Raw genomic sequence first — 23,313 nt, 5'->3', positions numbered from 1 at the left:
TGTTTAAAGATCTTAAACCGAGACAGTGTCACTCCAAAGCTAATTTGCTTAATCAAATCTGACACAGTTTTGTTCCACAAATATTAACGAGTGCACCGAATATTATTTGAACTCAAAACATCAAAATGACTTGCAGCATGGAGGAAAACACTGACTCTTGAACCGAGTCTTTTGCTTTTGCAGAAATACAAAATGTAGGGAATGGATCGTGACAGCCGTCAGTCCCATCGGCCACCAGAACGTCTCCCCGCTCAGCTCGGTGACGTGCAGGCGTCTCCCTGTCAGACGGCATATCCCACAGCAGCTCTATCCGCTCCGAGTAGCCTGACATTATCTACTCCGAGACCCTGTGGCCGTCTCCGCGTCGCAGCTCTCTTGCTGGTGGCACAGCGAACATGATCCGTGATGTCTCGCAGGCAGCATAACTGATGCTGTCACTCCAGCAAGACATAACACAAGTAGCTGGCAAATGCATGGTGACAGGGACATGTGGGCTCACCAGTGGGCTCAGAGCTGCACTTGGATGTGAGTCATGTGTGGGACCATGACTTGTGAGCTAAGCAACTACAGGTGCTGAACATAAATGATTAAATGTACCATTGTAAACCAACTTTGAGGGAGTCGATGTTGATTTGGTTTTGAATAAGGTCTAAAGTTGGCGGTTTTCACAAAACTGTAGAGCAAAGAAGACTGAAATCATAGATGAAGACCAAGTAAGGAAAAATACCTAAACTCTGAGTGCAATGTGAACTGGAAAGCTTTTGCCTCATTTGTTGATGTAGTCTGCCATCTGCTGGTAGAAGTAAAACTGCAACAAGGATGAACCTCCTAATCATTACTATCATCTTAACACCTTTAAGCTTATGTAAAACAGAAAGTAAGGCACAAGATAATCCTCAGTTATTATTAGTAAGTCAGTAATTATTGATATATGCTCTCTAACAATTTGATTTTTAAATCTGATTTCTAATTTAAAAACCGCACTATGTAATTTACGACATGAGCTACCACATGGATATGTGGATAGATCCATCAATTCGACTTTTTATTTATAGAAAATATATATCTTTGCTTCTTTTTTGGTTTTAAAGAGACGAAAACAAAAATTTACTGTTGGGTTATGTTACTAGCACATGTAGTACTTTAATCTGGTCATGTAAGAATTCGCCGCAAATAGTGATTAAATGCAAAAGATATTGACATGACATATTTACACTGCACTACAAACAATACTATTGCATTTGCTCTTCTAATATTACCCAAAAAAGGACACACAGATGTATTATAAAACGTACCAAAAACACTGTGTATATAAATCAACATTAATCAACTTTATTCAAATAATTTTACAAACACACTGAAGCTGTTGAAAATATTCCTTCTGATACCAACATAATTACCTACGAAACATGTTTACAGTCACAAAAATGAAACCACTCAGAGCTCAATTTAAAGCTTGATGTTTGCTAAATGTTTGGATTTGTATGAAAAACAGTGGCTCACCATTTCCTGTTGTTTCAGAAAGCGGCCCTCCACAATTTTTGTTTTCTCTCTACAAATATCAAGTATCTATGGGTTCTTAAATTTCACTTTTAGAAAAGAAAAAGCCCCTAAAGTAAAAGTCCATTTACAATATTTATCAACAAGGAGAATATATTTTCTGCTAACACTCATTGTAATAGTTGTGTGCTCTTTGGATCTCCCAACAATCATACGCTTATGGCTTTGTCAAATGCATAGACATTTTATGTAAGGGATAAGATAAATGAGATGTACTAAAATGTAAACATACTAGAAGAAACCAGCAAACAGAGTACACATGGAACACAAAAGGAGAGTAAAGTGAATTATTAAAAATGAATACATACCATACTTTTTTTTTTTTTTCAGTAGCTTAACTAGCGGAGGCTTGTAGGAATCACATCAGTATAAACTGTTTTTCACTACCATTTTTAATTCTAGAAAAATAAATCACAGCATTCAGTCGCTACGTCACATACAAAGTATGAAAGACGACTAGATGTTCACAGAATCAATCTAACTGAAACACAGAGGCAAATACTGCATTTGTAATTTAAATCTGAACGTATAACGGCGGGCACCTTTTTGGACGCTACAGACTAGCTGTATGATGGGCAACAATTTATGGGTACAATCTAAACAGATTGGGTCTAAAAATAGAAACCATACAGTACCACAACTATGCCTCATATAAAAGTGAATCATGAACTGGCACATTGAGCTGCACATCCCTCCTCTCATGTCAGAGTTTATTGGTGGACTTAGGTTCAAATCTGAAGTGATGTTAGTTTATCTGTAATTCTGAAAGTGGTAACAATAACAAACTTAGCAAAGATAATAATATTAAAAACAAAAACATTTACAGGAGATGAAACAACAAACTGAAACATGACAGTGATATACAATGAATAATACATTTTTGCAGTAAGAGTGTTTTTCAATCCTTACATGGTATTACGCCTTTTCTGTTGTTTTGACGGATCCGTTTTACAGTATCACTACAACTAAAGACATCTTCTATGTAGCTACACGACTGAAGCAACACATTTTATTTCCATCTGGACTTTAGCATTATCTCTACAAAGTTTCCAAACACCTCACCATGTGTGCACATCAGCTATCATCATCTAAAGGTTTACCGAGCAAAGAAAACATGCGGAAGACCTCAAATAAAATAATCATGTTGCAAAGTAAAGAATTGACCTCATTGCTTCCAATAAATTGTGCATTTTTCACAGTTGCCTCTGCATTTTTAGCTGCTTCCTTCAAAGAACAACATATGTTTATATTCAGCAGGTAGGATGGTGGCAGCGGAGATCAGCAGCAGAACCTCACGTTCCTTTATGCAGAGATCCTGAAGACGGAGTGGAGCGGCTGCTCTTCTGCAGGAGACAGAAAGCTCAGAGGTTACATCACACACACACCTGTGTTGGAATAACTGTCGTTTAAAAAATATATATACATATATATATATATTTTTATTATTATTTATTTATTTGTAAAGTAAAAGTTAAAAGTACAACATCTACTGCTGTTTGGGCAAAGACTGCTTCATGTTCCTGTGAGGTAGCGGTTCTCAGAGTGTGGAGTGTGTATCCTAGGCCATAGACATGTCAGTGGTTCTGGAAATCCAGCATACTAATTCTGCACATTATACCCTTTCACCACCTTACATGACTTTTCTGAGTAAAAGCTCATGTATTTCTACGTTAAAGAAAGTGTTGCTTTAAATGAGGCAGCACTGAAAGTGGGGCTCAAAAATCTAAATGAAGGTGGATGGATTGGCGTAGTCAAAGTTTGAATTTATATCTAATTCAAAGCTTGAAACATAACGTTATACACAGGCTATTTATGTCTGTGTAAGTCTTCAATATATTGGAGAGTTTTCCTACGAACCTGCCTAAGAAATTAATTAGGAAATTTCTTAATTAACTGCCTAATTAAGAAAAGATTGTGCAAAAAAGGGAGGGCTAAAGCTTCTCCACGGTAAAAAAAAAAATCTATCATCTCAAACGCTTGCTATGGGTATGTGTGGTCATTTATTCTGTGTGTGTGTCTCTGTGGCCCTGTGATGGACTGGCAACCTGGCCCCTAGGGACCATATAAGGATAAGTGGGTACAGATAAATCATGGATAGCTGATCTGAAACATTTATGTGTGACAAAAAAAATGAAATCTATGAAGGAGAAAAGCTGTCTTTACAATACTGTACATCATATTGTTCTAATATTTAATAATTATTATTTTTGAAAAAATGCTCAGTCTCCCACATTTCTCAAGCCAAAACAAAAACAGAGAAATGATTTATTTATTCATTTGTAATTAAAGTGAAACCTGACCCATCTGTGTGGTCTTGTTAAGGCAGCGTGGTTAGGAGAAATGTCTGCCTTTAAGTGGAAGCAAAGGCTGAAAAGTTTGAGACAAACTGATTTAAAGAGGGAACAGAGGAGAAAGTAAGCAGTTGTAGGTGTCATGACGGTAGGCCTGAGTGACAGGCCTAACTGACACAACATATGGAGACGCCGGGTGAGCTTTACCCCGAGGGGGGACCGACGATGTCTTTTTATTATTTGTTTGCCTCGTTCCTGTCAGCCTCCCTTACGCATGGTGAAGGAAAGCGGCAGCCAGGTTGCAAGAGCTGACAGCTACGCACACAGACAGAAGTGCATCTGCAGACACGAGTGTGCACGGGGATGACAGGCTGTACTCGGACAGAGACGAAGAACAGACAGCAGAGCAGGCACACAGTGCTGCTGCAGAGACGTTTGAGGAAATTAGGGATTTCTGTGCTGTTCTCGAACCTAAATGATTAGGATGTCTTAGAAGGCAAAACATATGACACAAAAATGATAACATATCTGATTTATTTTGATACTCGGTTATAATCGGTAGTTTAAATTAGTGATACGCAATGTGCAATCTGACTTTCATCTTCAATATTTGCTCAGGGAAAAGGATTGTGCTTTTCAAAATCAGCTACTTCCACAATCATCAATGCCCTGCAAGCCCAGATATAACATTCATTTAAGTTAAAAATGGTTTATTATAATGAATTTAATAATTTGGACAAGAAATAACTTCAGTTTACACTATTGTTTTAAACAATTCACACTGGATCAAAGCACAGATATGTTTGCTCACCCTTAAAAAAATATCCGAGGAGTCAAAACCACCAGTGCCACTTCAATCTTTCTGAAGTGCCTTATTATTCTAAACACAGTTATTAAACCCTCGTCATCAGATCAACACAGCAATCCACAGTCTGCATGATCTCAATGGCCATAGAGTTGTGCCGCTCTTATGCCAATGTCAGTGTGTTATGTTTTTATATACAGTAGTACAGTTTTTTTACACAATTGGGAACATATAAGTTGAAGATTTTTTTTAATGAGTCATTTTTAAAAGTAAAATTAATTTTAAGAAAAAGTTCTACCTGAATGGTGTGATATTGTGTTTGGACTGAGCCCAAAAAGTGATTCTTGAATACAATTGACATATAGCACGTCAAGTAAAATTGACGTGCTATTCTATTCTATTCTATTCTACTCTATTCTATTCTAAATAACAGTTTTATTTTTAAAACATTTAGATTTAAGGAGTTTTTGTTTAGGAAAAGTTTGGAATACCTGTTTGGAAGATTCAGTGGAAGAATGAACTTCATTCCCAAAACTTCCATTCAACTGCAGTGTTGCTGTAAAAGGATTTTAAAACAGCAATTAAACATAAATACTGTATCTCAAATCCTGCATGGTTCAGAAACTTAGCAAAGGCATCATGCTGACAAACCATAAGACATTAATAGTGATCTGCATACACTAAAAAACCCCAAACAAAACGAGTTGTAATATTTTAGCCCAGTGTCTTGCAAAAGTATTCCTACCCCAAATATTATGGTCACAAGCATTGGTCCATTTTACTGGGATTTTGTGTGATAGAACACAAAAAAATTTAATATTGTGAAGGGGAAGGGAGTTTTGTTTTTCAAAATTCTTTACAAACAAATTCAATTAAATTCAATATAGCGCCATTTCACATCAAATGTTGCGTCATGGCACATCACATATAATTTTTTTTTTACAGAAACATAAAATCAATCCAATCGTACCAATATATTTAAAGACATTCTAATTTGATTGTGTTTTCTTTAGTTTAATATTAAAAATGGTAAAAAGTTTTCTATATGAAGAAACCTAGCAGACTCCACTGAGCCTCTGAGTTTTAGCAATCATTCATGTACCATCAATGGACAGTCAGTTGCATTAAGTTGTTAACTTTGCAGCAATCCCACATGTTGAGGATGAATTTAGGGACAGTCGTGAGGAGAAACCCCCTTTAACCTCCAGGAGAACCTGAGTGTGAGTGGTCATCTGATGTGACCTACTAGAGGTAAGTTAAGAGTTGAAACTCAAATATGGTCATCAAAATTCAGACTTAATTCCAGTTGGCAATCAGCAGTAGGTGTTTAAAGTCAATGTTCACAGATCCAGCTTTACTGAGTCTGAGCTGTGTTGCCAAGAATTGACAAAAAATTCATTCTAGATGTGCAAAGTTCTACACACCTCAATAGACATACAGCTGTGACTAGCAAAAAGTGATGCTACAAAGTACTTGGCTGAAGACAAATGTATAACTTTACAGATTGTTTTGGTAAAACATAATTTCCTTCCACTTCATATTTATGCATTAATTTGTGCTGGCTTATCAAATCTCACTATAATAAACTCAAGTTTGTTACTATGACAAATGAGGAAACGAGTGAATAGTTGTAGACAGTATATTTTGAATAAATCCTTTTTCTTTTCCATCTCTCAGTCATTCTAGTTAGTTTGGCTCATAAAACTCTTACCTTGTGGATCCAGTCTTGGATCGACATATCCCCAGTGCTGATAAAGAGCTGCCAGCTCATGGGGACTGTAGCGCTTCAAAAGACTTAAAAGGTCCATCTCCTTAGGGGTGTCTCCTGTTGAGTCACTCTTTCCCTGAGCAAAAAGGTGTGGCTCTAAATAGGCTTTCCCACCATGTAGCCCCCACATGTTCATGGCTGCCCAAAGATCAGGGCCTTTAAGACCAGAGGAAAAGTCCCATGATTGCCTTCGGGAGTAGGTTTTGTCTGCTGCTGTGTTAGAAGAAGTCCCACTTTGATTTCTTGCTAACATAAACCCCAAACCCTCCTGGGGAAAGACACCCTCCACAGCAACTCTGTTGCCTCTGTGCTTGGGGCTGCTTGAAGTTTGGAAGTTCGAGAGACTCTTGGTGTGCACAGAACTGTTTATAGAAGTAACCTGGGCAATGGAGGCTTTACTTACACTATCTACAACTCGTTTATGTTCACCAGACTTCCTTTGAGGTTGGAACACAACCTTCCCACGAGAGTGTGTTGCATCTGAGGAATGTGAGTCCTTCGGGTGACGCTTGGGCTTTGGGATGCTTGACTGGATTTTTGAGGATGAGACCTTGCTGCTGGTTTGGGCTGTGACACCTGGAGGTTGTGTACGCTGTGTTCGTGGAGTGGGTAAAGCTGGGCAGTCCTTGCCTTCAAGGAACGGTGGAGGTCCTGTGCGCCTCCATTGAGAAGAACCCGCTTTCAAACTCTTTAAAATGCTAATGCAGGGTGCCCACTTTGGTGCTACAGAGCTGCTGCCATCCACCCTGTGGGTGACACGCTGATGAATCCACAGGACTTCTGGGTAATTGCTAGTGTGCGAGCAGTATAGACACTGATGTTGCACCAGGCCCTCCGTTTTTACCAGATAATTTGAATTTTCAACAGCAGCAGAGGATGAAGAAAGATTAAGAAGACTGAAATTTTCGCCACCAGTGTGTACCTCCTCTTTCATCTCAATCCCGTTTGAGTTTTCCATCTTAATGTTTCCCTCTGCAAACTTCTGACCAGGAGGATATGTGTACTGATTCCAATATGGCTGACTGAGCAACACACTCCTGCTCCTGAGGTAGTCCATATATTTCGAAGAACCACTTTTACTGATGTTGCCAGTAGTGGTGCTCTGTTTGCTGCAGGGGCCGAGGCGATGGTTGTATAGGTGGGACCTGAGCAGTGAGGAGTCATCAGTCTGGAAATCACAGTACTCACAGGAGTAGGACTTTTTATCTGTACGAAGAAGAAGAAGTTCAAAACAGTTTTATAATAAGCCTAAAACCAAGTCAGTTCCAGGAAACCAATGACTTTAACTTGCCTCCTATTTATGATAAATGAAGGGATTAAACATCTAGAACCATGTATTAACTTCAAACTTACAACAAAAATAACATAGGCTTGTTGTTTCACTCTGAAAATAGGCTCAAATCCATCTGTTCAATGCTGCAACAGCTGGTGTAATTCAATTATAAATCCACTAGAGGGCGACTACCCCTTTAGTGACAAAAGACTACACCATGGTTGAGTTTTGAAACTTCACCTTGATGGGTGTCTCGTTCTAACCTAACCTTACAGAGAGCAGCGTAACAAAGACATTTCTTTTAAGCAGCTGTCTGCTTTCAATTTTCCAATTTTAATCTTGCAAACATAATTTCAGGTCTACAGAACGACAGTGTGAGTGTTTTTCTAGGCTCACCTCCATGCTCTTGGCTCCTGATGTTCTTACTCTGCTTAGATGATTGTTCTCTGACCTTCTTTGTCTGCAGTGCCTCATAAAACGCTTGACCGAGTCCATTCAAAATGATACGGTCTTTTTGGAAAATCTTTTTGTCTCCACTTCTGCCGTGATTCAGAGTGTTAGGGGTGTGATCGTAGCCTGTATCACCCTTCTTCTTCTTGACACTAGAGTTGGAGCTGTCAGTTTGTTTCCTCTTCTTTTCCTGCTTCAGGGGTACGTATTCTCCTTTCTCTGTGTCATATGCCACTTCTGCATCAGCCAGTCTCTCCTCCCAGCCCAGACATTTTTCAGAGGACTCCACTAGTCGTCCCCTTGTAGCTAACTGCCAGGCTTGGTAACTACAAACTGGGTCTAGCTCTTGAATTCTTCCACCCTGAAATTTTTCCTCTGGTGGTTCTTTAGAGTTAGCACTTTTGAGGTTCAGGAGTTCCAAAAAGTGCTTCTTATGAACTTGCAACTCAGAGGGCATCAGGTCTTCAATTTTTGGATTTGGGTTCAGATTATGCAGCTTTTCATGAACCCGCAATGTGGTGCGGTCTTTGAAGAAGTTCCCGCAGCCGGCGCAGAGCTCGTAGAGGCACTCTTCGTTTATCAGTGACGCTGGGTCCTGAGGAGTCCCATTGATTGTGGCAGGCAGCTCATTGTTTTTACTGCCTTGAAGCTGTGCTTTGACCCGATGAATGCGCATGTGGCTTTGGAGGAACCATGCTTGGCGGAAGCGTCGTCCACAAATGCGGCATCCATGATCATGGGAACCGTGGTGCAGCTTAATGTGGGATTTAAGGAGCAATACCTGAGGGAAAACTTGGCCGCAAAAGATGCAGGAGAAAGGCCTGTCTCCAAACTCAATCCCATTTTTACTTTTAACTTTTTTCTTTGTTACTTTCTTCTTCACCTTCCCATTGATGTGATGAGCTTTGTCAGATGTGCTGATGACTTCAGGGAGGTCAAGAACATCAGGCTCATCTTTCTGTTCCTTATCTTCTTTCACCTCATTGTCTCCAGAGTTTTTGCTGAGTAGGCCCAGTTTATGGCTTCGGATGTGAGCCTTCAGGCTGCCTTTCTGCGCTGTCCGGTGCTCACAGTAGGGACACTTATACGGCTTCTCCCGTGTGTGTCGTCTCATGTGCTGAGAGAGAGAGCTGAGCAGAGGAAAACTACGACCACACACTCCACATGTGTGGCACATTGTTGCATCTTCTTCCACTTCTTTTGTACTTAAAGCTTGTTTTTGTGATACATCCTCTTTCTCCTCTGTCTCCATTACTTTTTGTAAAAATCTCACGGGTTAGCAGCTGTGTAGTTAATCTGATGAATCGTCAACGTTTAACCCAGAAAAGTCATCAAGTTCTCAAAGCTGGCATCTGGAATCTTAAAAAAGACTCTGCTTTAAGGTCCATCCCGACCTCTGAAGAAAGTATGTTTCCAGTAATTTACCTGAAAATGAAAGAATATTAATGTTAACAACCTGACAGATCTTAAAATCTGAAGGTGAATACAAATGTCACTTTTCAGATTTGTATAAAAGTAGAAGTAACTTGATAAAATGTGCAAAACACTGTGTTTCCAATGATTATCTTCATCACTAGCATTATCATCACCATAAGGTAAAAAAGATAAATAAATCACAGCTGTTTGCAGTTTTCAATAATATGATTAGCGTAAAATTAACATTTGTGTTTTAGAAGTCCCATACACAAACATTTCTACTGTTACTTATAAAAAAGTATATAATAATATTGGTATTACTAGATAATAGTTACAGAACAATGTAATTGATTCACATATGAATTGTTGGTTGGGTCCTTTTCCTAATGCAAAGTTTTAGAGCAGAGCTGCACAACATATCAAATCCCAATTGTCCTTGCAAAAGCTCTGTGGTAAATATAGCAGTCACAAAGAACTGCTTGGATGTAATAATTGTTAGGACATGTAATTCCACATGTTATGAAGTCATGCTTTTGATGTTTACAGTGTATTTAGCTATTTGAATGGCCCTAGGTTAATGGCAGCAACACAGGTGTTTCTTTAGTGACTGACATGCTAAAGCTTATGGAGAGTTGTGGGGATATTGTGTAATAGAAAAGAAAGAAATGTCTACAGAAAATGAGGCTTAATCACAATCAGTTTCATTATTGCAATTTTTAGCAATAGTATTGCATTTACATCTTTTCCAGCAAGTGTACAGCTCTATTTTAAGCGAAAACACACCCCAACAATGACAAAAGCAATTTCATGCGTCTGCATCCAACTGATACTGGGACAGTGTTTTTGTCCCACAGTAGATGAACGATGCCTGTCTGTACATATTAGAGCGCGGGTCAGTGTCTCAACATGCATGTCTATCAGTCCTTTGGTTTCCTATGCCTAAATTGAGTGTGTGAGGTGAAGCATGAAGAGATGTATTCATTCCTGGCCCAACCAGGATGAACCCTCAGGGGCCATCCACTCTAATTCCCAATCAATAAACCGCTATCAACAAACTTGATTTCAGAAACTCACAGAGTAAAACAGGCAGAGACAGAGAGATATTTCTGGAGCAACTGCTGTGAAATAGTGACTTACTCATGAAGACCAACGTTAACTTTATTCATTTAGTTTTATTATTTACTAAACGTCTTTATTTCAAAGAATTACAGCATAGAAATCCTCTAATCACAGAACAGTGGAACAGCACCGTTATCGTACTCCACAAGAAAAGTTCTAACCCCGACAGGCAGGGTCAGACATATATTTTATGCAAATATCAGCATTTGTTGGACTCTTTTAGTCAAAGAAGATACTTTGTGGTGTACAGCCAACCAGGCAGTCAAAAGAGAAACCTGCTATTGTGTTGGCAGCACCAGAACTGTCACATCGCCTCAAGTCTGGCCCTCAACCCTCATTAGGGGGTCCAGGGAGTTATTGTTAAATGAAAGAGGCCTGGGCCTCTACGTCACTCTCTTCCAATATATGTCTGAGCAAATAGGAGGGGCGAAAAAAACCCCAACAACTCTTATTTCAGTTCACAAATGTGAGAAAAAAAAAACAAGATTTGTATTTTAACTTCGAAGTCATTTGGCTGTCTTATTATCTGCATCCACAGGCGCATCTGCCTACATGCATGTTGTCATCTATGCTGATCCGCTCACACTGGCATGGGTGGATGGAGGGGCTCAGAGGGTCTTTTTGGATATGGCAGGTGTTTTGTAGGCAGACGCTACCAGATTAGTGCACAGGCAATGCGGCACACTGTCTATAAGAGCACTGGGGGGCATGTGCAAGAGAAACTGGGGGGCGGCAATTAAGGGTTTAATGTTAAGGCGAATGAAACGAGTTAACACAATGGGGATAAAGTCAGAGGGCTGATGGCAACAGATGGGTATAAACGGGCCATCAGTATGGCGTTAGGCGCATTGACAGTATAACATAAGGACCTTATGTCTTTGTCACAGCAGCCCACATTTACATGTACAAAAAAAAACCCTATTCAACTGTCCACTTCCTCTCTTTCCACTCCAAAAACATTAAGTGTTCTCTGAAGGATAAAATAAGTAATGCACACAAAACGTGTTGCTTCAGGGCTCGGCTCATTTCTTTTAGAATCCCTTGCTCCCCCTTTTTTTTCCTCTCTCTTTTCTTTGGCAGATGAATAGGCATGTCCAGTCAGCTGTCCTCGCATTGATTCATCCTGACGTCCCAACCAGCTCAGCACAAACTCCCTATGGTCAGGGCATGGATGCTGAGAGCCTGTGTGCTGCGATGTGTGTGAAAATATCCGCTTTCGGTGGGTCGTATGTTTGTGCGCCGCCTGTGTGTCCGGTTGCTGCTGTGGACAGAAAATAGCATCTCCCTTATTCTGCGTGACACTCCCAAGAATGAATGAATCATATTTTAATTTGATTTTAAAATAAATGTCTCTGTTTTATTTAACCCAGGATTGGCATACAAGTGAAAAAATGATGCGCAAATGTTTGCTAAAATGCCCCCAGAATGAGCCTGTCTCAGTGCCTGTGTGTTTGTGCTGAAGTCGTCCAAATATTCACATCCACAAGTCGGTGCCAACATACCCCTGACTGGAGATAGCATGTGACTGTCCTTATGCTAGTGTTCAAAGCCATAGTCGCTCACTAAGCCTCACCTCACATCTACGCTTTGTGTCCAGTAATCCTGCCCGTTTCCACTAACACAGCTGAAGCAGCAAACAAAACCAGCACATAAACCGAGGGTGAGTATTTGCTAAAAGCAGTCAAAGAGTGAAGGTTAGATTTATATATCCAACTTTAAGGTCCAATTTTTCAAATTTGGCAAATCCTCTAAACTGCACTCCATCCACCCTCAGAAGGAAAAGAGCCTGCTTACAGATTTCTTCTGTCTTTGCTTTTGTCACACTAAACTGATTGCTATTTTCTGATATTTTTTTTTCATACGAGTCAGAAAACTCTGATTTCAAGTGATGACACTTATTTATTAAGGGAAAGATTTTGAAAACTGAGTTAAATTTTGCTAGCCATTCTCATGCTTGATACTTGCCAGAATTGTAGAAAAAAGAATGACATAAAGAAACATCTCTGGCAACATAAAGAAGGCTAAAATATCCTAAATACCAACACAACAGGTCTTGATCAAAAGAAATTGAGGAACAATAAATATGAATCTTCCTTGGCAAATAGTTTCATTCAAAGAACCAAGAACAACATCTAAATCCATACCTCACTTGCTTCAGTTATGGTCAATAGTCACAGCTGTTTTATTACAGAGAGAAGACCAAACTGATCTCCATCATCGGGTTTTGTGCTCAGGCACTACTAATCAAAAAGAACACAACAGCCTGTGTGACATTTGCCAAATAATGCCTTAATGATCCCCAAGATGTCCCAATACATTTAGTATTAAACAGCATTTCAGGTCTTGAGGTAACAAACAGAGGAGTGGTCAGTCTCCTACAATCTGTTGTCAGTTTGTAAGCACTTAGGTCATGCAGTTGTTGTCGCCAAGAATAATATAACCATTTACTACGTTTAGGAGGGAAGTATTTATTACATTGTGTTGGTTTGGATAGCTTGATTCATTTAAAAATTAAATCTTTGTTTAAGACATCCTTTTTGGATTTACCCAATATATCTTTGTCTCAAAATAACATTCAATTGAAAAGCTAAATCATAAAAGCACAAACAGAGGAATCCTTTCACACTCCTGATGCTGTTTATTAAACATACTTCTCAGAGGACTTCATGCAACAGCTGGATTTATACTAACAATAAATTACACACTATCTACTAATTAAGCAAATTTTGAAGATAATTGGTTGCCTTGAGTTTTATTCAAGGATATCAGAAAAATAATATTGAGTGAAATGCTAACCACTCTTCAGGTTTTTATAAATGCTTTTGCGAACCATCGGTCTCTTCTACTTAAAAATCAGGTAATAGTTTGAGCTGGACTATCACATAAAATCTATGAAATAAATAAAAGATTGAGGTTGTAATGGGACAACATAGTAAAGGTCCAAGATGTGTAAATGCAGTGCATCTTTTTGGCGTATCAGTTCATGATACCTAGCTGGCCTACTTTAAACTCACTTCTTTCAGAAGAAGTGAGTTTAATAATGGTTCCTTCGCCAGTTGTGTTCAACATCACATATCTGACATGTCACAAGGCCCAAGAACTACAAAAATGCTTCAAAAGACTTGGTAATGGGCTAAATATTTGAGGTGACGTCCAGTTTAATGAGGGATTTTCCTACGATTTCAACAGGACTTATGTTTCCTACAGCTTTTTTCTTATAAATACATCAAAAGCGTACTAAGTCATAGAAACAAGATACTTTCTCTGTTCAGCCAGCATCCCACTGTACAAAATTCAGGTAAGCATTGTAACATATTTGATAAGCACAACCCAAATTTTCTGATCACAGAAAATCTTACTGAAGTAAATCTTACTGAAGATTTACAATGCTTCTAGAGTGACTTCCTGTAATTGAAAGGTAAACAGTGAAGTAATAGTCTACTGTTGGTGAACAGCCTAATGTACCTAAAAGATTAGACAGCCATGAGCTCAGCAGTCACAGGCACGGACAAACTTGTGCACGCTGGTGCCCATCCCCCTCCTCATGCAGCTCTCTGCTTGGTTACACAACATATATAGGGATTACTCTTCACTGCATGACATGAGCTGCTCCATGAGTGGCCTTTTATCATGGATGCCCCCGTAGTGCATTAAGAGGTATCCATAACAGGACAAAGAAATGACAGAAAATACTCACTGCAAAGGTTAGACCGGATAGCCAAATATCTGATGCAGATGTAGATTACAGACCTTAGAGATGAACAAAGGACTGCCTCTGAAAGCAGAAAAGAAAAGATGGAAGGATGACATATTTAAGGGTATTTTCAAATATTAGAGTTCACCTGTGGTGGGTTGAGGGATCCACTGTGGACCTATTCTGTTTTCTGTGTGTATTGGCTAGTGTGGGAGACACTGGAGTATAATCTGCTAGCATTAAGTTGCTCTCTAAAAAAAGCACTCTCGACAGGGATTAGATTATCATGCCAAGGTCAACTCAGACTCACACTGTCTCCCTTTATGTGTCTCTGTCACTCTGGTTTGTGTCTTTTTACAGCATCCCACCCCCAATCCACCACATCCACACACAATCGTCTGTGCTCCTATCCTCAGGAGGAAATCTCAAGTCTTTTCATCTAAGATAAATGATGTGAATGTTAGAGAAACAAAGAGAACCTGCCAAAGATTAAAATTACAGAATGGATATCACAATGTAAGCAGAATTTATCCTTGAACTTATCTATGGCAATAAAAATTTATTGTCTTTTTACAACTTCCCCATTTTTCGACAATATAAAGATTAATCATAAGGTAAACATTTAAGTATATTAATAAATTATTTTGTACAAAAACATTTGTCATTAAAGTACCATCAGTTATGTATATGCATATTTTTATGTCTAGATAATTCAGCATAATTCCTCTTAATAATGCCTTGGGGAAAAATTTTAGATTTAATAACATAACACTTTCCTTTCAACATCATAAGATTTAATGACTGTTAAATCTTATGATTTAACAGTCATAAATCATAAGACTTATGACTGATTTATGAGCAGCTGAAACTAGTGTGCAGCTGAAACACTAGTTTCAGCTGCTCTCTGTGCAGCTCTTCCCTACACTAACAACTGAGGACAGACGGACAGGAAACTGAACAGCAAATTCAGCAAAAACAGAGGCTTCTCAGATCAACAAAACTATCAGATCAATAAACAACATGAACCATCTAAAATACACTTTTTTCTTTTTTCAATGTCCAAATAAAACTCAGTTACATGCCATTCTGGAAGTGAAGCTGAAAAAATCAAACCATATATAAACATCACTTTAGCCAGGTATGATATTTACAGTTTACAAGTAATTCATTTTCTGTTGTTTTTTTAAATTTTCTTTAGTTATGACAGTTCCAGTTTTAACTTAGTTTTTATGAGTTATTTATGATTGTCTCTTATTCTTGTATGCCTGATGTTCACCAGGAGATGCTGGCTTTTGCTTTGCAAATTACTAAATCCCATTAAAGTATTTCTCTCTTTTGTGGCCCTGATTTCAGCTCTATACTGAGATTAACTGTTATTCTGCATGCAAAAGAACATGCAGATTACTCAAAACTGCAGCCTCTGCAACCCTGAACCCCAAACCGAGTCCTACAATAGCAATAAATGGAGGGGAAAACTTCAAAATACAAAATAATTTAAGTACAATTTTTTAAATCTGTTTTTTTTAACCCTTTACTATTGTGAATTTAAGTTTCGCTGTCTGCTCTTTGGTTTTAGCATTTACTTTATTTCTCATTTCTTTTCAGCCTAATATGGTTTTCCTGAACTTTGCTAAAACAAATTTTAAGTTAATACTATATTTTGCAGTGCTGCTTCACACAGTTCCTTCATAAATGAAAAACAAGTTAGTGTCTCACGCTTGTGTCTTAAGAGGATTAAAATGACTTTCAAGCCATTGTACTTGTGATATACAGCAAATTGTTCTCTCAAAACTCTCAAGTTACAAAGTAAATGCTGATCTGTAAGAACATGTGAGTAATTTCCCATTTTCGCTCATGATTAAAGTAGGGTTTTAAGAAAGGTAAGGTGATAGCTACTCTGCGATTTTACCCAAGAGCAAAAGAATGACAGCTGGCAGGAGGGTCCGGATTAGGTTTCCCATCGGGGTGTTGCATCTTTTACACCAGCGTTTCTCTGGAATAGAATGGGCCGATAGTAACCTGATTCCCTCAGACTCATCCAATCTCGTCTCCCTCTGTCTCAATGGGACCAAACAGAAGGGATCTGTGAACGCCTTACTCATCCCTTCCATCTTCCATCTGGACACTATGCCAGTGTTTGAACTCCAGCTCCTCCGCTGGAGACTTAAAGAGGAAGTTCCCCTTCCTTCTTTTCTTTTACACAAATTTGCGAATTAACTGTTTTTCGGAAAAGCCAAAAGCCACCAAGCATAAAAACGCTTTGCAAGATTGAGCAAGTCTTTTTTTTTTCCAATCTTGCCATTTTCATCAACTGTTTCTAATGTGATACTTCAAAAATGCGTATGAAAAATGTTGATCTTTTTCAGTTCCTCACCAGCACTGACCTTTGCGATTTTTTTTATGTAATAAATGAATTATCCATTCTGTTAGTTTAGTCAGTGCAAATGAGTAGTATTGCACTGATATGTTGAATCTGTGTTTGAAGAAATTATTTTATGTATTCTTATTTTACATGTGCCAGTTGCTTAGCACATTTGGAAAATCAAATCGCTTTCCAAAGGAAACAGGTTTAAGTTGGGCATAATGTTAAAATTTAAGAAAAAAGTCAACTGGGAAACACCATTAATTCCTTGAAGTTGTTGTGTGTTGTTGTACAAGAGTGGTTGGGGTTAGTGGATGGATGGATGGATGGATGGATGGAAAGAAATACATGACATCTTCAAATACAAAGCTCTATTTTCCTTTTCCATACTTATCTTGATCTGGTATATTTCAATGAAATTCCTGGATAGAAACCTTTCTTTCTAGTTTTATTTTAACTTTTTAAAATGTATTTTTGGTATTTTTCTTTGGATGTATGTTGCATGAGATGTGCTAAGTAAAGTGATTCTTTTGGTTTGTGTATGATGTTTATTATCTTTTTACTGTCTTAAAACAGATGTAGTAAAACAATGAAGCAATAAATTCAGTTACTCTATTTTTATAGCACTGCTATAAAACAGAAGTCAAACCAGGCCACTTTACAGAGAGATTTACCAAGTCAAATTCAATTTTCCATTATTTTCCATAACCCTGATGTCAAGAAATTATGGCATCATTCTTATAGAATATTATAATGAATACCACCAATAACTGTTAAGTGGTGTGTGTGTGTTTTTTCTTTTTTTTTCTTTAATCAAGCACTCCCACTTCTGCTTGAGACCTGCACAGTGTTCATTTGGTGTCTGTATCATTGGGGAAAACAACTTTCTGATGGGAAATAAGTCATTTCCAAACTCCCTCTTGTCAGAAAACAACTCGGTCACAATTTTAATAATGGTTTAAAACTTATTATGCCAATTACCCCAGAGTGTTGCACACAAACATCAGAAATATAAACATTAAAAAAAATCACAAAACACACCAAAAGTAGTAACACCATTTCTGTCTTATAAGCATGGGAAAGGTGTAATAGTGTTCCTTCAGTAAGCTAACCAGTAGTGTGCAGCAGCAGGTTTAGGAGGGGTAGAACTGCTTTATGCTTTGCTCCACACAGTTTGGAGAGAGCTCCAGTCACTGCAGCTCCTTCTCTGGAATCTCATTAAAAAGACTTTAAACTATCAGAATAGTATTGAAATCTTTAAAACCTTGCTATATTTTGACTTGTCCATGCCTACCTGATAACGGTGGTGGAACCACATTTAAGGAAGGTAGTATGATTTTTGGAATAATTCAGAATTTGTAAAGCAACATGGAGCCATGTTTAGAATTTTAAAAAATGTATTCATATCTTTTTGAGGTCAAACTCCTTAGAATAACAAACTACAGTCTGGCTAGTTTGCCTAATTTTGATTTACTCTGTAAATTAGCCCTAAGTGCAGCCTATATTTGAACTACAATGCAAATAACTCAAAGAAATATTTTGGTCTGTTTCACCAACTTTTAAATCTACTTTTATTGAAGCTGTCTCCATTAGGATTTTAGCTTTAAGTTAGAATTTTAAAGACTTAGACACAGCTAACTCTTACTTTTAACATTTCTGCCCAGTATCTGTAGCAGCAGTCTTGTCTCAAGCACTATACTGCCAGTTGCTGTTGCCTTCATCTGCTCCTGAAACCAGAATTTTTCAGTCCATTGTCACCAAATAGATCTTGTTCCAAAGTCGAGATGGCCTCACCCCCTCACATCCTCCTGTCGCCTCTGTCTGCACCCTTCCCCCTTTGTCCAGCCCCTTCGTCTCCTGACCTAATCTAGATGATTAAATCATTTTTCTTTAGCACAAATTTTGTCCCCCTCCCCACACCACAACTCTTGTCTGGTAGTCGGGCAGCACACCCTCCCCTATTGATCGTCATGCTGAGGAGATTACCCTAATAGCTGGGATTACCTCCCCACATGTTGGTCAGCCACATACTGCAGGGGAGGAGGGGAGAGCTGGGGATGGTGCATGTTGTGCAAATTTACGCAGGGGAAGGGAGGAGGAGTAAGAAACGAAAAATCTGGGCCTATTTGTTTATTTCCAGTGAGTAGTGGATTGTAAAAGGCCACAACTAATATAACATCTGGATGTTTATGGAAGCAACATGTCAGTTTTTACACTCCTATAAAAACATTTTTCATAATTATGTGAAAAAAGCCTTAAAGCACCAAGAAAAACAGCAACAGCCAGAAACAAAACAAATGAAACCTGTTTTTTAATGCATTCAATATTAAAGCCTATTAAAACTATATCAATAAATTGATAACTTTTGATTTTTGAATCTAAGTCAAATATCAGTAAATATCTTGCCTTCTGTATATAACTCTCTTTGCATCTTCATTTAGTATAAATCCATATTAGAAGGTCTAAGAGGCTGAAATGAACAGTTAGTCCACATGAAAGTGGAAATCTACCATTGTAAACAAATTCCAATCCAAATAAAAAGTCATTTCAAATTATGCAAACTGTTTTTAATGATCACACTCCAGTTTGCATATGCACGTTAATTACAAAGAAACTTTTAACTACTGACATAGGAAATTAAGATAGGAGGTAGTCTGCCACAAGTGATATTACTGTGTTGAACAGGTAAAGAGAATACATTATGTAAAATGAAAATAAAGCAAAAATATTGATGGTTTGAAGGTTCATTAAACAGCTGTGACAAAAAAACTTTGTGAAGTTCAAACTTTGAAGTTCAAGACAGGTAGAAGTTCACGATGATCTTGGCCCCTCTGTGACCTGTCATTAGCTCCAGCCTCTGAGCACATTGCTCTGGCTTTATGCTAAATAAAGACACCAAGAGAGTCATTCACTGATGCTAAAAAGCCTGACCTATTCCTTGTAGATAAAACAAATGGTCAAGAATACAAAGCAGTTATTTTCTGTAGACCATTTACAAACTTATAAGAGCATCATGACAAGAATTACTTAAGACATTTTTAATTTTATGATGAAAACACGTTGTCAGAGACTCTCCAATCATTGGAGACGTGTAAATCAGCGACTGGATAGCAACTAATCGTTATGATTCCACTGAAACCACTTCTGTTTAAACGAGAACGGAGTCGCTGGCTGCAGTTTTTGTTTCATTTCATTTCATTTTATTCTAAAAACAAGAACACTTGCATATTAAAGTTTTAAGTATGGTGAATGATAACAAAATAGGAATTCAGAATTCATTTTTTAAATTATTTACTTTCTGTCGTAGCTGGGGCACAAAATCAAACTTTTTAAAACCAAACTTAAGTTCCACAAGTCAATCAATATGTCGCTTCAGTGCACTCACTTTTCTGACACTTACTGTTCAGGTAGCAATTTAAAATGTTTGCTCTTATAAAAAGATCCAAGGAGAAAGCATTTTTGTTTTATACAAGTTCTCTTTTCCTGTTTTTAAAATGTGAAAATACAATTTTCTAATAATAACACTTAACCAGATAAAAAAAACCTCACTGAAGTCTACAGTGTTTTTAAGAGGGACCTGGCAAGATAGCAGCACAATTTACAAATATCATATTTGTGACAAACTTTGACCTTCTGCATCAATGGTGGACTTTTAGAAAACAGTTAACAGTTTAATATAACCACTGAAAAAACAAGAACATTGATCAAAGAATATTTGCTGAGTGATTCATGGCAAAAATCTTAAAATATATAGAAAACTTGTCAATTTTGTGATAAATATACTATTTTGGATCGCAACCTTTTAAACAAAAACCCTAGAATTTCAGGAATTTGAAAATACTATAACTTTATTTCTAAATCTACATGTTCTTGGTTGTTTGATATTTATTGTTGAATCCTGAAGACTCTATAAACATCCCTCACATTATTACATAGTATGTATAACTATACTATGTATAGTTATACATAGTATTTTACACTATTAATAAGTTACCAATTAAGAAAAATGCACATTAAGTTACAGTTGTAAGTCTTCTTGTGTTTGGATCACAATTCAGGAAGCTAATGCCTTTTAAAAGCATTGTCCCCATCCACATGTTTCCCCAACACCTTCATTTTGACATCTATCAACTGATTAGTGTGTGCATATCTGCTGATGGAGTTCAAGTTTAGTTTCTAAAAAGTTCAAGAGGTGAGAGCTTCTCAAAACATCCAGCACCGACAGAGACCAGAGAGAGAGAGGCTGGAGGCCGTTCAGACAGTGCAGAGAAAAGGAATTCCGTTAATCCGCCTCTGATCCGGTACAATGGCAGCCTTGTTGTCTGTCCCGTTTGCGCTCACCTAACACACGTTCAGCAGCGTTGAACATGTTCGCTTATTGCTGGTGCAACAAAGACGCTCACAAACGTGTGATTAATCGCCAATTATTCCTGCAACGGCTGTTTGAGTGGGCTATAAAGTGGGACTTCGCCGAGTGCCGCACTGGTAACTGAACTGACAGTCATAATAGTTAGATGGGATGTTGTAGTTAACTTTCGCCGACACTAACTCCAATAGCGAAGTGTCCCAGCCAGCACGCCGTCCTGCGCCTCAAGGAAACACTGTGTTTTTGTCAGTTAACTGTCGCCTAGCTTCAGCTCTTACCTCCAGCGGGGGAGTTAACGTCAGGCGGCAGGTTGCTCCTGAAGGAATCCCATCACAGATAAAACAATGGCGAGCTCCCTTCAGCGGATAAACACTTGTCGACAAAATCAGAGAGCTGTCTTTCAGCACTGTGCTAATCTCCCCTCGTCTCCTTCTCCTCTCGCAACGCTAACATAAACTTGAGTTGTTATTTAAATCACAGCGGTGCACCTGAACCGCAGTTCCGTCCTCAGGAGGCTCCGCGGCGGCAGCGGCAGACCGTTGTTGTTGGGAGGAGGGTGAAGGGGGGGGGGGGGGGGACGTGAGTGACGCGAGAGGTAACGTTATTAACGTTATTAACGAGCAACAGTGATACGTGCGTGAGCGCGCGGGTCTGTCCCATTCGCTGGTGTGGAGGGCGGAAGGGGTGTGTGGAGGGGGGGGGGGGGCGCGTGCGCGGAGGTTCAGATTAGATTAAGGTAGTTTTAGTTTAGAACAGCGGTTCTAAAACATGGGGTGGGGATCCCACTGGGGGTCGTCAACCTTCAATTAGGAGGTCATGAATGTGATCCCTAAATAACAAAACAAATTTAAAGAATGTTGAGCACTATTGAAGGTCAACTATGCTACAATTAAATAATAAAGTTACTTAATGAATAATTGAAAGAGTATCTATTATCTCCTACAGTTTTATTTTTATTATTATTATTATTATTATTATTGTTTTCCTTATTAGCTAATATTGTTAGGGAGGGACAGTGGGTTCTGTTGAAGATCAAGTTATTTCCTATTAAGTTGCCAGATCACAGCAGAAGTAATTTAACCCTCTTCAACAGAAAGTTCAATTAGGTGGCTGGTTTAATTCCGGCTCACAGTCGTGTTAGGAAGAGCACACCATATAATAACAAAACATCTGGCAAGTCCATGTGTACACAGCTGTTGAGTGATGCTGCTGAAAGTACAGCAAAAGAAACATTTTTTAAATAAACAAATTATGTATTTATACTTGAACAGATTTCAGATAAAGTTCAGGAATAAGTAGAGTTTTATTAGCTCCACCTCTCTAAACGTGTAGGCGCTTCACGCAAAGACAAGTTTCTTCTGTCTATTAAATATTATTTAAATACATAAATAAGACCAAATAAACTGAGTATCATTACAATTATTACCACAGTAAAAAAACTACATTTAGCAAAGTTCTATTTGTTGAAGTGGATTTGTAGATTAAGTTGTATTTTCAATTTCTGGGTGTCTAAAAATTATGATGTAAATAAAATATGTAAATGTCAGCAGACATGTTAACAGACGTGTTAGCAGTTCTCAGTGCTTGTAGTCAATCTCATTAATCTGAACTCAAAATCATTTCTGTCATACATCACACCAGGTACATGCAGAATTATAGATGATTGTTCTTCTGGCTATACTGTGGTGTTGGTGTCATTTTGAAGTAACGTGGCGGTTGCTTCAAACAACTGCTTTATTAGAAAGTAGTTGTAGTTTATTTAGAAGTAGAACAAGTTACATAAGTATGTCACAAAATATGTGTATTCACTCTATTCCACTGCTGTTTTTGTCCAGTCTCCTTGCTATCTCCATTGATTTCTTAAGTTGTCATATAGGTGAGCTCAGTTTTGCTTCAGCATTTGGGGGTCTGCTTCAGATTGTTTAATTTTGCCTAATATTTTTTTTTACATTCTGCATTTAACAGTGTGATTTAAAGTCAACTAGTGAGCCAGCAATGGCTTCCTTAAACTAATAGTCCTTCAGGAAGTTTTCTGCTTGGCAATCAAACTAGGAAACTCATTCCATTTGAGGAAGCCATTTTTGAGTTTTGTGTACAACCCTACACAAAAACAGCCAGTGGGTGTCACTGTTGTGCATTGAAAAATTGAAGTTTAGAGCAGACAGGACCTTTCATTCAGAAAGTAGGTACAGTACAGACCAAAAGTTTG

At 38.2% G+C, this 23,313-nt stretch overlaps 1 protein-coding gene across 3 annotated transcripts; it reads right to left on the bottom strand.

Moving 5' to 3' along the window:
- Nucleotides 1-1,308: 1,308 nt before the first annotated feature.
- On the bottom strand, nucleotides 1,309-21,665 carry LOC114156650 (zinc finger protein 516-like). 3 transcript variants are annotated; one of them, XM_028037204.1, is made up of 7 exons: nucleotides 21,383-21,665; nucleotides 14,380-14,457; nucleotides 14,148-14,236; nucleotides 8,094-9,572; nucleotides 6,368-7,630; nucleotides 5,148-5,212; nucleotides 1,309-2,903 (listed from the first exon to the last, which is right to left on the bottom strand). In XM_028037204.1, the coding sequence occupies exons 4-7, from the start codon at nucleotides 9,397-9,399 to the stop codon at nucleotides 2,853-2,855; spliced, it is 2,685 nt and encodes an 894-aa protein (XP_027893005.1). In that variant the 5' UTR covers nucleotides 9,400-9,572; nucleotides 14,148-14,236; nucleotides 14,380-14,457; nucleotides 21,383-21,665; the 3' UTR covers nucleotides 1,309-2,852. The 3 variants fall into 3 exon arrangements, with proteins under 3 accessions (XP_027893005.1, XP_027893004.1, XP_027893006.1); XM_028037203.1 differs by lacking the exon at nucleotides 14,148-14,236; XM_028037205.1 differs by lacking the exons at nucleotides 14,148-14,236; nucleotides 14,380-14,457.
- Nucleotides 21,666-23,313: the final 1,648 nt, after the last annotated feature.

The sequence above is a fragment of the Xiphophorus couchianus genome, chromosome 13 (assembly GCF_001444195.1).
Source record: "Xiphophorus couchianus chromosome 13, X_couchianus-1.0, whole genome shotgun sequence".
Lineage (NCBI taxonomy): Eukaryota > Metazoa > Chordata > Actinopteri > Cyprinodontiformes > Poeciliidae > Xiphophorus > Xiphophorus couchianus.
Note: the sequence above shows the minus strand (reverse complement) of the source record. Positions and strands in the feature narration are given on the sequence as shown.

What these genes read in the sequence shown, in the direction of transcription:
- LOC114156650 (XM_028037204.1), bottom strand. Translation starts at nt 9,399, where the DNA reads ATGGAGACAGAGGAGAAAGAGGATGTATCACAAAAACAAGCTTTAAGT. An exon ending in TCCAAGACTGGATCCACAAG is followed by an intron (nt 5,213 to 6,367) that starts GTAAGAGTTTTA and finishes ATCCTTTTACAG; the next exon opens with CAACACTGCAGTTGAATGGA. An exon ending in CCACTGAATCTTCCAAACAG is followed by an intron (nt 2,904 to 5,147) that starts GTATTCCAAACT and finishes TGTCTCCTGCAG; the next exon opens with AAGAGCAGCCGCTCCACTCC.